General features: G+C 41.9%; 1 protein-coding gene across 1 annotated transcript in view; it reads left to right on the forward strand.

Annotated features, from left to right (window-relative positions):
* LOC139662572 (protein phosphatase methylesterase 1-like) overlaps positions 1-9742 on the forward strand; it is a 10391-nt gene extending 649 nt beyond the window's left edge. Inside the window, exons 2-12 of the mRNA XM_071541261.1 lie at positions 1092-1281; positions 2586-2643; positions 3324-3375; positions 4351-4505; positions 4947-5037; positions 5964-6029; positions 6842-6965; positions 7452-7569; positions 8016-8060; positions 9439-9503; positions 9671-9742. Of these exons, the coding sequence (XP_071397362.1) occupies positions 1092-1281; positions 2586-2643; positions 3324-3375; positions 4351-4505; positions 4947-5037; positions 5964-6029; positions 6842-6965; positions 7452-7569; positions 8016-8060; positions 9439-9503; positions 9671-9742 (1036 nt within the window). The remainder of the gene's footprint in view (positions 1-1091; positions 1282-2585; positions 2644-3323; positions 3376-4350; positions 4506-4946; positions 5038-5963; positions 6030-6841; positions 6966-7451; positions 7570-8015; positions 8061-9438; positions 9504-9670) is intronic.
* The last annotated feature ends 6488 nt before the right edge of the window (positions 9743-16230 follow it).

Genomic DNA, 16230 nt, shown 5'->3' on the forward strand with positions numbered 1-16230 from the left:
GGTGGAAGAAGTACTCAGATCTTTTACTTAAGTAAAAGTAGAAATACCACAGTATAAAAATACTCTGTTACAAGTAAAAGTCCTGCATTCAAAATGTTACTTAAGTAAAAGTACAAACGTATTAGCATCAAAATGTACTTAAAGCAACAAAAGTAAAAGTACTCATTATGCAGAATGGCCCATTTCAGAATAATACAGTATATATTATATTATTGAATTATAATTATTGATGCATTAATGTGTAAGCATCACTTTAATGTTGCAGCTGGAAAAGGTGGGGCTGATTTCCACTGCTTTATATACTGCTGGGTAGCTTACAGTAATCTATAATAATACATCACAATTTATTAGTTGATTATATTTTGTATTAATAATCTGAATCTGCAAAGTAACTAGTAACTTAAGTTATCAAATAAAGGTAGAGGAGTAAAAAGTACAATATTTCCCTCTGAAATGTAGTGGAGTAGAAGTATAAAGTAGCATAAAATGGTAATACTCAAGTAAAGTACAAGTACCTCAAAATTGTACTTAAGTACAGTATTCGAGTAAATGTACTTGGAATGTTACTGGTTATCTAGCTAGTTAGCCTAGCTGACCTTCAACATCAGGAATTAAAGTTACTGCCATTTATATTTTTATTTATATTTTGACCAGAGTTCTTTGGCTCCGCCCACTGAGGTTTAACTCAACCAATCAGATTATTTCTGCCTCCAAGAAATGTTGTTTGAACTAAAACTTTACTCTGCTAGGATGTCAGGCTATAAGATGCTATACTGTTTGTGTACTCTGGAATACTATGGAAAGGAAAGATTGATTGACACAGGGGTATTCATGTCATCTATCGTCTGGGAGCTGTGACCTCTGACCCTTGACCTCCATACTATTGGTTGGCTTGTAATATTGCTGATCTAGGAACAGCTTATTCTACTGTTGGCTTCGTTGGAAGTGGCTCTGGATACCAATGTCAGCTAAATTATTAAAATGTAAACTACTTGGAGTACTTGGACCGAATAGAGCATAGTGAAGACAGTGTGTGTGTGTGTGTGTGTGTGTGTGTGTGTGTGTGTGTGTGTGCCTGCCTGACCCCACAGCGGTGTGGGTGTGAAGCAGGACTACTCCCCGGTGTCGTGGAGGGAGTACTTTGAGCAGATGGAGGACGTGTGCGTGGGACCGGCCGACGGCGGGGACGTCTTCAGGGTCTACAAGGCCGGGAGCGACGGGCCGCTGCTGGTCCTGCTGCACGGGGGGGGGCACTCCGCCCTGTCCTGGGCCGTCTGCACCGTGAGGAGCTGGGGGAGGGAGGGAGGGGGGGGGGATACCACAAATGTTGACGCCAATACGGACACTTTTCATCATTAAAAGCCGCTCCTATACTATCATGAAATGGGGATATTTTGTCATTGGATAGTGAAGAGAGACAGGATCGGTGAGAGCTGAGGTGGGGACTTGAGTCACATGACTTGGACTCGAGTCACATGACTAGGACTGGAGTCACATGACTTGACTGTGACTCGAGTCCAAGTCATGTGACTCGAGTCACAGTTTGAATTGCTTGAGACTTGACTTGCTGCATGAAGAGAAGACTTGAGACTTGACTTGCTGCATGAAGAGAAGACTTGAGACTTGAGACTTGACTTGACTTGGGTTCTGGTGACTTGGGACTTGACTCTGACTTGTACTCTGATGACTTGAAAAGGTTTCTAAAGTCTTGACTTGAGATCTTGTGTTTGTGTAAATGACTCAGATTGAAAGTGATGAGATTTGTTCCAGCAGACGACTGAATTGAAATTCTGCTTTCTGAATTTGTATGGAATGATTGAATTTATTGAAGTTGAAACTGATTCTAGAAATCAAACTCATGATGCTCTTACCAAGTTTTTATCCTATTAAAACCATATTGCATTGAAAAGTCCTAGATATTTAGTTTTCTTTAAGATATTAAATTGATACTGGACTCTTGATTTGTTCTGACTTGACTTGCTGTTCTACATTTAGACTTGAGACTTGACATTAATGACATGGACTTGACTCGGTGTTCTACATTTAGACTTGAGACTGACTTGGGACTTGAGCAAAGTTGACTTGATCACACTTCTGGAGGGATGACATGTGACAAAGAAAATACAAAAAATACAAAAATACAAAAAAAAAAAAATACAAATTTATGAGTTAACATGAAGAATACAGATATTATTATTAATATAGGTCTGGAGAGCTCTGCAGTACAGCCTAATGATTTACTAAATATTAATGTATTAATCACTAAAATTTAAACTTTTATCGGTCAAAAAATATCAGTCTTGTCTTGGATAATTTTTTTGGCAAACTCAACAAAACATCTAGATGATACAGATTTATAGATTATATAGTAATTGATTAAATAAAAACGTGTTAAACCAAAAAAGGAATAGAAGCTTTTACGGTATCGATAGTTTTGGTGCTGGGATCGATACTGAAAAGACGTCGGGATCGGTGGTATTGATACTTTGGGGATCGATCCGTCCCGTCCCTAACTGATAACTGATCGATTGATGGAAGCTACATGCTGACACAGCAGTGTGTCTGTGTGTGTCTCTGTGTTCCAGACAGCCATCTGCAGCAGAGTGACCTGCAGGGTGTTCTCCATGGACCTCAGGGGCCACGGTGCGTCAGACATCATTTACAGGAGGGTCTATACACATATATCAGGCCGATATCGGCTTCTTATTAAATATCAGTGTCGTCCATGATGGAGGTTCCTCCTGACCACAGATACAGAAAAACAGGCTGGAAAACCATTTTAATTATTCATTTCAATTCATAATGTGTTTTGTAAACAAATTCTTTCTGGTAGTTTCTCTACCATTGAACAGGTGTGGTGTCACTCTGCCTTAAAGAGCTGCTGACACTAGAAGAGTTTCATCAGTCTGGTGTCAGTGGAGAGTTTTAGTGTCCCATGATGCTCTGAATGTTTCAGAGGCTTTTCCACCCAGAGGAGAAGAAAACTCTGAATATTTAAACTTTAGGCTAAAAATATAATTATCAGCCTTCACAAACTCATATTGGTCTAAACCTGCTATAGAGTATAACAGTGATTTGATGTTTGTTTTTGTTTTTTTTATCAAATTAAAAACACCTTTTTCTGCTTTTTCTTGTTTGATACTTCTTATATTCATATTTTAATTTGTTATGTCTCTGATGTTTTTTTAATCATGTATGTAAAGCACTTTGAGTTGCATCTGTAAATAGATTGGACTTGACTTTATGTCAGAGGACGTTAAATTAAAAAACTCTGTGTATTTTAATTTTTAATTGAACATGTGAGTCTGTCTCTGCTTGTTAAGGCGCCACCCAGGTCCGCCAGTCAGACGACTTCTCAACTCAAACCATGTCCAGGTGAGAACACACACACACACACACACACACACACACACACTATACAAACATTAAGCTCTCAATAATCCCCACAAAAAAGTTGTTTTAGTATTTGAGTGATAAAATCTTTTTTTATCGTGGGATCAATAAAGCAATACTACAACTACTACTGTTACTGCTACTGTTACTATTACTGCTATGAATACTACTAGTAGTAGTAGTACTCTTTCTACTTTTCCACTTTCTTTACCACTACTATTTCTGTGACTACTAGCTCTATTACTAATGCTATTATCACTTCAACCACTATTGATGCTTCTACTACTACTACTGCTGCTGATACTACTGATACTACTACTACTACTACAACTACTACTACTGAAGGACTACTACTACTACTACTGCTACTACTACTTTTACAAGTACTATCACTTCCACTTCTAATACAAGCACTACTAGTATTAGTGCACTGCTGCTGTTACTACTACTGCTACTACTAGTACTTTTATCACTACTTTTATGATACTAGCCTACAACTACTACTACTGAACGACAACTACTACTACTACTACTTTTACAAGTACTATCACTTCCACTTCTAATGCTAGTACTACTAGTATCAGAAGTTTTAGGAAAAAAAATAGAATTAGTATACATAGTACTACTAGTATTAGCGCACTGCTGCTGTTACCACTACTGCTACTAGTAGTACTTTTATCACTACTTTTATTACTACTGATACTACTACTACTACTACTACTAGCCTACAACTACTACTACTGAACGACTACTACTACCACTACTACTACTACTACTACCACTACTACTTTTACAAGTACTATCACTTCCACTTCTAATACTAGCACTACTAGTATTAGTGCACTGCTGCTGTTACCACTACTGCTACTACTAGTACTTTTATCACTACTGATACTACTACTAATGCTACGGCTGCCGTCACCCACTTCTCTTCACCCTTTGCCCCGCCCCCTTCAGGGACGTAGCCAATGTGGTTCGAGCCTGCTACGGGGAGACTCCTCCCCCCATCGTCCTGATTGGTCACGGCGTTGGAGGGGCGATAGCGGTGCACACCGCCAGTAACACACTGCTGCCGACCACTGTGGGCCTGGTGGCTATAGACGTGGTGGAAGGTAAGGGTGTGTGTGTGTGTGTGTGTGTGTATGTGGAGGGAAATCTGCTGGATCGCTTTACGGCACAAAACAGGAAGAGGTTCTGTTCTTCCAGAGCAAACGGAGCTAAAGCTGAAAGAGTTTCTGGCAGCAGATGGTGGAAGGAGGGAAAGGAAGATGGAGAAATCACTTCCAACATGTTGATCCTCTTCAGGGAGGGGGGGGGGGGGGGGGCAGGAAGCAACGGGGCTGATGGGAAATGTAGTCTTAATGTGGAGACACACTAGAACTAACAATACTGCTGGAGTGAGATAGAGGAGAACAATCGACTCCAGCATGGACTCACTGGTTTACAGTCATTAGACCAAGGCAGCACTACTAATTTAATATTGATATATCGATGTTTGAAAATACTTCACGTATCGCCGCCTTCTTCTTCTTCTTCTTCTTCTCTTCCGGCAGGCAGTGCGATGGACGTGCTGCACAGCATGCAGAACGTCCTGAAGGGAAGACCCAAGTCCTTCAAGTCCATGGATCACGCCATCGAGTGGAGGTGAGCGCTCAGCAGATCAACAACAATCACCAATCAATAACTCACGTCTGCAGTGTTTATTGCTTATTATTTATCATGTCCTTAGTTTCCTCTCCTGCAGTCGGGTGAAAGTGGGTGTTCAGTAACGTATAACCCGGTATAACCCGCCTTATTGCTAGTGAGCATGTTTAAAGAGTAACTAAACCCCAAACCCAAATCTTTGGTGAACCCTGACACCTAATGGTGAAAAGTAGGGTACTGAACTGGCCTTCTCCTATTGGCTGGTCTTGTGCCAGGTGATGTCACCACCTGTTGTACTCTATAGAGGGTGACATCACAGGGCACAGAGACCAGCCAATAGCAGATGTCCAGTTCAGTACCCTACTTTTCACCATTAGGTGTCAGGCTTCACCACAGATTTAGGTGGGGTTTAGATACTCTTTAAAACCATCTCTGGCCCGGAAGTTGCATTGCATTCTGGGTATTTTGAGCCTTGTTCACACTGTGGTTGGGTGGTTTGGATTTCACAGCCTTGAGGCCGTGCCAAACCGCTGCTGATAAATGTTGCAGGTTCCCCGTTTAGCATTTTAAACTTCAACAAATTCATGTAAAATTAATTGTGATCCCTTGGTCTAATGACTGTAAACCAGTGTCTCACTCCAGTAGTATCGTTAGTGCTACTATTTCTCCACATTAAGACTACATTTCCCATGAACCCATAAACGTTGCTACTTTCAGCGCCCGCTTCCTGTTTTGTGCCGTAAAGCAATCCAGCAGATTTCCCTCCAGATCCGCCAGGTGGAGAAACAAAGGAGAATACTAATGTCTCAAAATTAATGTGGTTATGATTTATTGATGATTGATCTTTAAAAATCTGTGTACTATATCAATATCTCCCTCTCTGAAGAGTTGATGATTTAGTAGATTTTTTTTCTGTCTCCTTTCAGCATAAAGAGCGGACAAATCAGGAACCCGGAATCTGCCAGAGTGTCTGTGGTTGGTCAGATCAAAAGGTAGGCTGGCTCTGATTGGTCAGATCGAGATGCAAGGTCACTTTACTCCCTATCCTCTCGTCTCCGCTGTCAGTTCCTATATGGGATTAGGTTACAGATATTTGTTGGTATGTAAAATCTTTTTTTTTCATTTTTCTATTGAGTTTACTTGCCGTATAATGAGGAAAACATCAGGTTATTGACTTTGAGTTGTAATTTGTGTATTTCAGGGAGCTGACATGAGCGTAGTTAGCACTTTTTTTTTAAACCAAGGACTATAAATTAAATCTGTCTTTGACTTAAAAAATTGCCCAATAATATAAACTAGCCTAAACTAAATTTAACTAACTGGAATAAAAACCAGAGCAAAGCTAATCCAAACTAATCCAAACTAATCCAGACTAAATAAAACAAAATCAAACTGGACTAAAATGAACAGAACTAATTAACAAAACTAAACTTGACAGAACAATACGAAACTAAACTACATAAACTCATTATGACTTGTTAAAAATGTAATTTTATTGAAATTTCACAGTTAAATTTATGTTGAAGTTTTAATTTGCTTTTAATTTTACAAATATTTATTTTTTGTGTCTATTTAAGGTTAGGGTTAAGGATAAGGTAAGCATTTTAGCTTGGTCAGAATTATTCGCATTATAATTATTATATTTGTTGTAGTTAGATTTGTATAGCACTTTTCTTCATAAAGTTACAAAATGTTGTAAAATAAAAGTAACAAATCAAACCTGTCTAACCCGCACCTCGTTCAGGCTTTTGGGGAAAGTAACAGCCGTGTCATTTCCTGTCTCTCCTCTCTTACTTCCTGGTAGGTGTGAGGTGGAGCATGCTGATTCGCTGGAGCAGGCCAGCCCCGTGACCGACGTGGTCGTCGAGGGCAACGGGGAGCTCGACGATCAGAGCTACGTGAACGACAAGGAAAACACTGCAGCAGAGGTAAGAAACAACCAGACAAACACACCGGTGTTGCCATTCACTTACACTCATTATCTGACAACCAACCTTAACTTTTACTCTTACCTTTAAAGTCATGAACACATACACACACACACACACACACACATACATAAGCGTGTATTCCACATTCCATTGACTTGCATTCATTTGCTCACAGTGAGATTAAACCCAAACCCTTCCCACTTACTAATTAAACACACAAAAATATGTGCATTGCTATATGGATGAAGACATTCCATTGACTTCCATTCATTCCCTCACTACTGAATTTCTAAACGTACATAAACATGAACGTGTGTAACAATACTTTCATTGACTTCCATTCATTTTCAAACCCCTCAGCCTAACCACAACTCTTACAACTCAATTCTTCAACACACGTAAACGCACATAAACGTGTAATGATACTTTTGATTCCATTGACTTACATTCATGCTGTGTGTGTGTGTGTGTGTGTATACCAAGAGTGTGTATAGCTGGTGTATTGACTTGTCAAAGTCGGAGAAGTACTGGGACGGCTGGTTCCGAGGGACTTCCAACCTCTTCCTGGGCTGCAACCTGCCCAAGCTACTGCTATTGGCCGGTAGGTCTCTAAAGCCCGCCTCCAAATTACTTATTTTGGTTGGTAGATTTCTAAAGCCCACCCCCCAAATTACTGCTATTGGCCGGTTAGTTTCTAAAGCCTGTACTTAATCTACTGCTATTGGCTTGTAACTCTCCAAAGACCGCCCTCAAACTACATCTATTGGCCGGTAGGTCTCTAAAGCCCACTGTACATCCTTATTGGGAAAAAGGTGGTAATTGGTGTTTATTGGTCAGTTTTAAAAATGCAGGTGATCCCAGCCTATAAACTGTTAAGTGTCTTGTAAGTGAAGGACTCCAGATAGCCAACAGCTTAGGAAATATTCAGCAGTGAGTTTTGCTTTCATGGCAGCAGTCATGTTGTCAGAGGGTCACAGTTCTCTCTTGTTGTTGTTGTTGTTGTTGTTGTTCTGCTGTTTGATGCTGATGAAGCTGTTTGTGTTTCAGGAGTCGACCGGCTAGACAGAGATCTGACCATCGGCCAGATGCAAGGTGAGAGACTGACACGCCACATACAGCGGTAACCATGGTAACGGTCCCCCATCCTGCATCAGTGGTAACCATGGTAACAGTCCACCACCCTGCATCAGTGCCGCAGTGGTAACCATGGTAACAGTCCCCCATCCTACATCAGTGGTAGCCATGGTAACAGTCCCCCATCCTGCATCAGTGGTAGCCATGGTAACAGTCCCCCATCCTGCATCAGTACTACAGTGGTAACCATGGTAACAGTCCCCCATCCTGCATCAGTGGTAGCCATGGTAACAGTCCCCCATCCTGCTTCAGTACTACAGTGGTAACCATGGTAACAGTCCCCCATCCTACATCAGTGGTAGCCATGGTAACAGTCCTCCATCCTACATCAGTGGTAACCATGGTAACAGTCCCCCATCCTGCATCAGTACTACAGTGGTAACCATGGTAACAGTCCCCCATCCTGCATCAGTGGTAGCCATGGTAACAGTCCCCCATCCTGCTTCAGTACTACAGTGGTAACCATGGTAACAGTCCCCCATCCTACATCAGTGGTAGCCATGGTAACAGTCCCCCATCCTGCATCAGTACTACAGCAGCAGCCATGGTAACAGTCCATTTGTACTGTAGTGGTAGCCATAGTAACAGTCCACTTGTATTATAGTGGTAGCCACGGTAACAGTCTAATTGTACTACATTGTTGTTATGGTAACAGTCCAATAGTACTACCTTGTTTTCCTCTGACAACTAACTTGGCAGAAGAACCAATCACAGCTCCCATCACCAGGGGGCACAAAACAGGAAGAGGTTCTGTTCTTCCAGAGCAAACGGAGGTAAAGCTGAAAGAGTTTCTGGCAGCAGATGGTGGAAGGAGGGAAAGGAAGATGGAGAAATCACTTCCAACATGTTGATCCTCTTCAGGGAGGGGGAGGGGGAGGGGGGGGAGCAACGGGGCTGATGGGAAATGTAGTCTTAATGTGGAGAAACACAAAACGCCACACATGTTTATTAGAGAATTATTATTTACTGAATAGTTGACATTCTTTCCACACTGTGTGCTGCACTGTGACAGAAAGATAAAGGAGCTTCACTGCTGCTCAGGGCACACACATACACACACACACACACACACACACACACACACACACACACACACACACACACCTTGAGGCAGCAGTGGCTCTCCAGAGACAGCTGGTTCTGTCAGTCAACAACAACCACCCTGGAACTGACAGCCTGGAGAGAGAGAGAGAGAGAGAGAGAGAGAGAGAGAGAGAGAGAGAGGGAGTGTGTGTGTGTGTAAGAGATAGAGAGAGACAGAGAGACAGAGAGAGAGAGAGAGAGAGAGAGAGAGCGAGAGACATACAGTGTCACCTGTCTTGCTGTCTGTCTGCAGGTAAGTTCATGATGCAGGTGCTGCCCCCCTGTGGCCACGCAGTGCAGGAAGACGCACCAGACAAGGTGAGACTGCACGGCACTGTGTGTGTGTGTGCAAGCTTGAATACTCAACCTATATATGCCTGTGTGTAACTGTGTATGTGACCAGAAATTGTCTTACAAGTAGATGTGTGTGTGTAAACTGTCTAACCTGTCAACGTGTGCGTGTGTGTGTGTGTGTGTGTGTGCAGGTGGCTGAAGCGGTGGCTGGCTTCCTATTGAGACACAAGTTTGCAGAAGCCAGAGGAGAAAACAGGAGGTAGGAGGAGAAAAAAGAAATCCACAAAATGTAAAAATTTCTAACCAAAAATACAATTTTAGATATTTAGAGTTTTGGTCCAAAATGAGCCATCAGAAAAAAAACTTCCACTTCTATAGTAAATGTTCAGCAAAAATAGCCAAAAATGTATTTTACCTGCACATAAACAAAGATGAAAACTACAAATATTTCACCTATATTTTTATTTTTTGTTAGTTTTACAAGTAGATAACATAGTTTAGTTCAGTTTTCGTATTTTTCACGGTCGTTTTTGTATTTATTTTGTCTTATTTTTATTTACTATAATAGAGTTGAACACACTTTATAATGCTGTTTCCTTTATTTTGACTCTTGCCTGCACACAATAAATACTCCAACTTTGTGTCACTGTTCTCCATCCTTACCTGTAGTACATGAAACTCTCCTCTCTCTCTCTCCAGCTCCTCCTACCCGTTCACACAGTGAGGTCTGCAGGTAACACACACACACACACACACAGGTTCCAAATGCACAAAATGTTAAATTTCTAACCAAATGAAAGTTTAGATGTGAAGAGTTTCTCTCCATCATGAGCCATCAGCCATCTGAAAATGTCGCCTTATCTTATAAAAACTACAATGTATAACCTCCTCCTCTCCTCTTTCTCCTCTCCTCTTCCCTCTTTCTCCTCTCGTCTCCTCTCCCCTCTCCTCCCCTCCTTGTCTCCTCTACCCTCTCCATCTCCTCTCCCCTCTCTCCTCCCCTCCTTGTCTCCTCTCCCCTCTCTCCGTCTCCTCTCTCCTCCCCTCCTTGTGTCCTCTCCTTGTCTCCTCTCCCCTCTCTCCTCCCCTCTCCGTCTCCTCTCCCCTCTCTCCTCCCCTCCTTGTCTCCTCTCCCCTCTCTCCTCCCCTCCTTGTCTCCTCTCCTCTTCTTCTCCCCTCTCCTCCTGTCCTGTCCTTGTCTCCTCCTCTCCTCTCCTCCATGGTGGGACACACAAACCGCTCTCCAGTTATAGTAGTGGGATAGCACATTAAACCACACTGAAGTCCTTGTTTGACTAAATGAGACACTTTTACAGTCTGGATCCTCTGTGTTTTACACATATTGAACGTTAAACTCCAGGTAACTTAGGATGAAAAACAGGGTTTCTCCATGTTTTGTCTTTCTCCATCTTTCATCAGGTTTTCTTCCAGATCTACAGCCAGGAGCTCCAGATTCAGAGTTCACCACCGCCTTCTTGTTCTCCTGAAGACCAGTTCAAACCTCCTCTTCCTCCTCCTCCTCTTCCTCAGTAGCTGCTGAAGTCTGTAGTTGTATAACTGGCTCAGTAGTTTGTCTATTCTCTCTATTTAACTGTCTGTGATCTACTAGCTGCTGCCTGCTGCTGTAGTTTCTTCTTCTGTGAGCGGACTGACAATTTTTATTTCAGTCTCCATCCACAATAATATACAATTTGCTGAATCAGTTCATGCCAAAACGTTAAGATGAAATCTGAATGTTTATCACCGTCTTTAAAGGAAAATGTACTTTTAAAACAAAGGCTGCGTTTAGTTTCTTCTGCCATCCAAGACATTAGTTCTCCTGTATTTGTGCTCTGTCCATTCCTGCATGTTGGAACTATAGAACTTCCTGTTCATCTCATTTTAGTTAATTTTATTTATTTTAGTTTATTTTCATCTCTTTTTATCTGTGTTGGACATTGCTGGTTGTTTGGATAGATGTGCTTGTTGTTGGGTATAAAGTCACTTTAATTCCTCCCAGTGCTTCGTCTTGTTCTTGGAATCTTAAATTTATAATCAGTGACATATTCATCTAAATAAATATCTATCTGCCTGCTCTAACTCAACAGTGATCCAACTTATAAATCTTCTCCTCTGTTTGTTCTAAACAGCCGGTGTCTGGTAGCTCTTTCCGCCGCACAGGAAGTGATGCGTTTTACGTTTCCCGGTTTGTTTGAAATAAACAGACGAAGAAGAACTGGGTAGTTAGCATGAGTAGCGATAGCCACCATGGCTGAAAAGACAGAGAAACTCAAACTGCATCAACAGGCAATCCAAGCTCCGCCCACATTACTCCACCTAGTATATTTTGTGTTCCTCTATTGTTTATTGTAGGGAAATAGTGTTTTCTGTAGTTTCGTCCATCCAATTTTATGATTTCAAAAATACATGCACATCAATGAGGACACAAGCATTCTTTTCTTTATGAATTTTTGTAGATGTTTTTTTTTAACCAATATCTACAATATAAATATCCATAAAACAGCAAAACACAATCAAAAACCAAAAAGTAAATGATTAAATATGCGGCTGTAGAATGTGGATGGTTCTCCTTATAATTAAATTCACAAACACAATCTGAAAAATCCTAAAATATTTTTCCTGTGAATGACGGCACACAGACACCAGGTTGGAAAACAAGAAAAAAAAACTAAAACTTGCAATAAAGTTTTATTGAAACTCTGTCCTGAATCGGAACACGTGCAACATTTGAAACACAGAAACAACATGGCGTCACGCCGCCTTGTATTTACACGTGTGTGTGTGTGTGTGTGAGTGTGTGAGAGAGTGCAGGACAGTCATACAAACAGCCGCTCTGTAAAAGTCCACGCCGTTACCATAGAAACACACCCCCACACCACTCGCTCTGGAAGGTTCTGAAAAAGTGAAAAAGTTTTGTTTTCCCATGATTCCCCTCTGCTGTCGCCAAGCCTCTCCGGTATCTTCAGTGCCGACATTTAACGAACACGCCGAAAACAAATTAAAGCTAAAAGCAGCCTGTATGTTAGTTCTTTGTTTTTTTTATGTTATTGGTCTCTAAATTTTCTTAAGCAGAAGCACGATTTATCGACTCCTCCTGTCTCGCGACAACGAAGCCGGACAGCGAAGAGGACAGAGGAGAGGAGGAGGCAAGGAGGAAGGGAAAGAGGAAAGAAGGCAAGGGAGAAAGAGACAAAAGAGGACGAGAACAAGAAAGCGACAAAGTTCGAAGAGAGGAGGAGGAGGCAGTGAGACAGTTGATCAAAAAGTCCAAGATAAAAGACGAGAGGAAACTCGAGAAAGGAGATTTCTAGGTTTCTACGCATGCAGTTCAAAACTCAAGACTTTTTTTCCAGACTTTAACGGTTTGTCCGGATTTTGGTCGGTGTTCAACATGATAGGCAACGAGACCAGATCACTTTATAGCTGAAGACGATATCACAATATATGAAAAGGCAGTGGGTCGACAACTAGGTACGATCTGTAGTTTCATCTGGATCGAGACGAAACGACGTTTCTCCAGACACTTTGTGCAATTCTCAAACTTTCAAAAACCTGGAAACGATCAAATTCACTTTACGTACGTTTCCAGACCTGCAGTCAAAGACGAGACGGTGGAAAACAGAGTAGAAGAGAGAACAAAGGAGAGTAGAAAAGAGAAAGGAGGGAAGAAAAGAGCAGAAGAAGGTAGAAAAGAGAAGAGGAAAAACAGTAGAAGGGGAAATTTAAGAGGGAAAAGAGAAGAGGAACATCCCAAAGAGAACAGAGAGAAGAGGGGAGAATAGAAGACAGTAGAAGAGTTGAAGAGGAGTAGAAGAAAAGAAAGTAGAAGAGGGAAATCAATGAGTGGAGTAGGAAAGTAGTAAACAGACGAATGGAGGCGAGGAGAAAGACGAGAAGACAAACGGACTTTTCCAGAACCTTCCAGAGAAACATAATTAAAGTGCATCGTCACGGGAGGCTGAGCGACCAATCAGAACACAGCATCTGGGGTGGGGGAGGGGGGTTGGGGACAACCAATGGGCTGTGCGGAGAGGCGGGAACAGGGAGGGCGAAGAACCAATCGGACGTCATTACTGGCAGCGACACGCCGGTCCCGCTCGAATCATTTTATCAGGAATTTACAAAAAAAACGGGTTTATTCTCAGATTGACAGCCATGTATGTTTTCCAAATGTTATTCTGCGTTGTCGTTTGGTTTCATGGCCTGAAGGTGCGTTCACACTGTGAGCGACATGATCGTCAAGTCACCACAAGTCCAGGTATTTCCTCCGATCATCACGATCATCTGACGTCAACAGCCAATCAGATTTCTGCGCTTCCCTATTTCCCTACGGATTCGATTTAGTTTAGTTTTGGGCAACGGTTCAAAGAAAAGTTCAAAAGAGAAGTTGGTTCCGGCCGTTCAAATCTTCCCGATTCTCCACCAACTTTTATTTGAAAGACGTCAAGAATAAACGTCTCAAAAACGAAGCTTGGAGAACGGTTGATCCATCGTTGGGAGGCGAGTTTTGTTTTCTTTATTTTCCGTTAATGCTATCAAATCAGCAGCTTACAAGCCAGCTGTTAACTCAAAACTTTGTAGCTGCAGACCGCGACACAGATCCGATCGGAGCCTCTGGCCCCGCCCACAATCTGCCGGAACAGAGCGACACATGGACCAAGTTTCTCCCAGTGTGAACGCTCTCTTAGGGTCAAAACACTTGCCAAGAGCCACCGAAACCTTCAGCTTAAAGAGGAACTAAACCCCAAACCCAAATCTTTGGTGAACCCTGACACCTAATGGTGAAAAGAAGGGTACTGAACTGGCCTTCTCCTATTGGCTGGTCTTTGTGCCAGGTGATGTCACCACCTGTTGTACTCTAGAGAGGGGTGACATCACAGGGCACAGAGACCAGCCAATAGCAGATGACCAGTTCAGTACCCTACTTTTCACCACTAGGTGTCAGGCTTCACCAGAGATTTAGGTGGGGTTTAGTCTTGAAGTAAAAATAAGAAAAAACACCAAAACTGGACTGAAGTTTTACTGATGGTCAATCGGAGAATAAGCCAGTTTGTCTAAATCCCACTGATGGTGTTTTTATCCAACAACAGGGATTTTCTCCTAAATGACTCTTTGAACTATAAACTGACCACCAAAAAAAAAATCCATGAAAAACGTGGGAATTGGGAGTTTCTAGTTCTTAGTTTCAGTTTGGGAGCGACACCGAAAGACTTTTTATTTTTTAGAATTAAGGCAAGACTTGACGTCAATTCTAACGACGGCCACATCAGGCGAACACGTTTCGGCATAAGCCTTCATCACAGCAGAGATCAAATAAAGAGCGTTTTAGGAGTGTGTCTGTTCCTGTGATTTTCATGGAGTTTTTTTTAGAAGTCCTAATTTCAGGTTTGTACGAGTTGAGAGGCAGTGATTAAGGAGCTAAGAGTAAAACTGTGTACATTTTCAAACTGGAGGGTAACTATTTTCCCATCGTACCTACTTCGTGTCTTACCATGGTTCTCCAGTCTCAACGGGCCAACGGACACTCAAGGATTTTTTTAAAAAGCGCTCAATTTGTCTTTTTCAACATACTGACACTCACTCTGTAGCAAGCAAGATTTTGGTCAGAAGCGATCAGTATGATGGACAATAGATGGGAAAACAGGGTCCAGGTCGGAAATGTCCGGAGTCCTGCTTTAACGGCGTTTAAAGGCGGACCAGCATGCCTCAGCAGCCTCAGTCTCTACTAGTAGAACAGGAGAAATGGATTCAGAGCAGGGGCCCGCGTTCAATTCACTGTCATTTCTGTGGCAGCAGCCAAAACGTTACGAGAAGGAACTACACAGATGGAGAAGATCAGTTTATATGGAAAAAGCAACTGAGTAATGAGCTCGACTTTCCCTCTACAGCTGCTTAACCCCCTGCTGCTCAGTGGCCACCAGCAGGAGACTGTGGTTGGACTGGTCAGCTCCCAGTATGAATGTGTGTAACTGCGTGTGTGTAGCTCAGAAGACCCAGATCCTGGTAAAATAAAGCTTAAAAAACTGAGTGAAAGTGAATTTCATTTAAAAATTGAAACACTGAAAAGCCTGCTACAAGAAGGCAGTCAAATCCAACGTCTTCATAAATAACTACAAATGAGCTCTGTCCCCATGTGAGAATGAACTAGTGTTTATTAAATACTTGGTAACCGATTGAACTGAGAGTGAACTGGCCCCGAGCCCTGGTGCTGAGGTGAGGAGAGAGGAGAGAAGGAGCCTAGGAAACAAAGTAGGAAGGATCTCAAAACATAAAGAAAGCCTACAGGTTCTGTTCAGTATGCCAGAAGTGAATCTGACAAACTGGTAGACCTGGGTACCGCTGGGAAGACCAGCACCAGAACCGGCTCTGATACTCCAGATTTGGTACCAATGCTGAATATGACAATTCCCAATTCAAACCAAAGCAGATTTCATTATGCTTTGCCGAATAAATATAAAATAAAGGCAACACTTGAATGGGTGAATGAGGGATCCCACTGAGCAATTCTACGTTGATTAGACGTTTAAAACTAAATGGCCCATAGCCATCTAGGCTAAATTAAGTTTAAATGGGGTTGAAAAGTGAAAGTTTATTAGATGTCTATACATAGACAATATTATCCTGGACTATATGAGAGCTACGCATAGACGCAATGTTGAAATTACTTCTTGTGCTCAGATAATTATCTTGTAGGCTAGTCTACAGGACTTCTCTGGTGAATATTTTTGGTATTTACAGATGTTTATTCATT

The sequence above is a fragment of the Centroberyx affinis genome, unplaced genomic scaffold (assembly GCF_046629955.1).
Source record: "Centroberyx affinis isolate AG114_WGS23_722 - 3 ecotype Tasmania unplaced genomic scaffold, CSIRO-AGI_Caff_v1 ptg003847l_1, whole genome shotgun sequence".
Lineage (NCBI taxonomy): Eukaryota > Metazoa > Chordata > Actinopteri > Beryciformes > Berycidae > Centroberyx > Centroberyx affinis.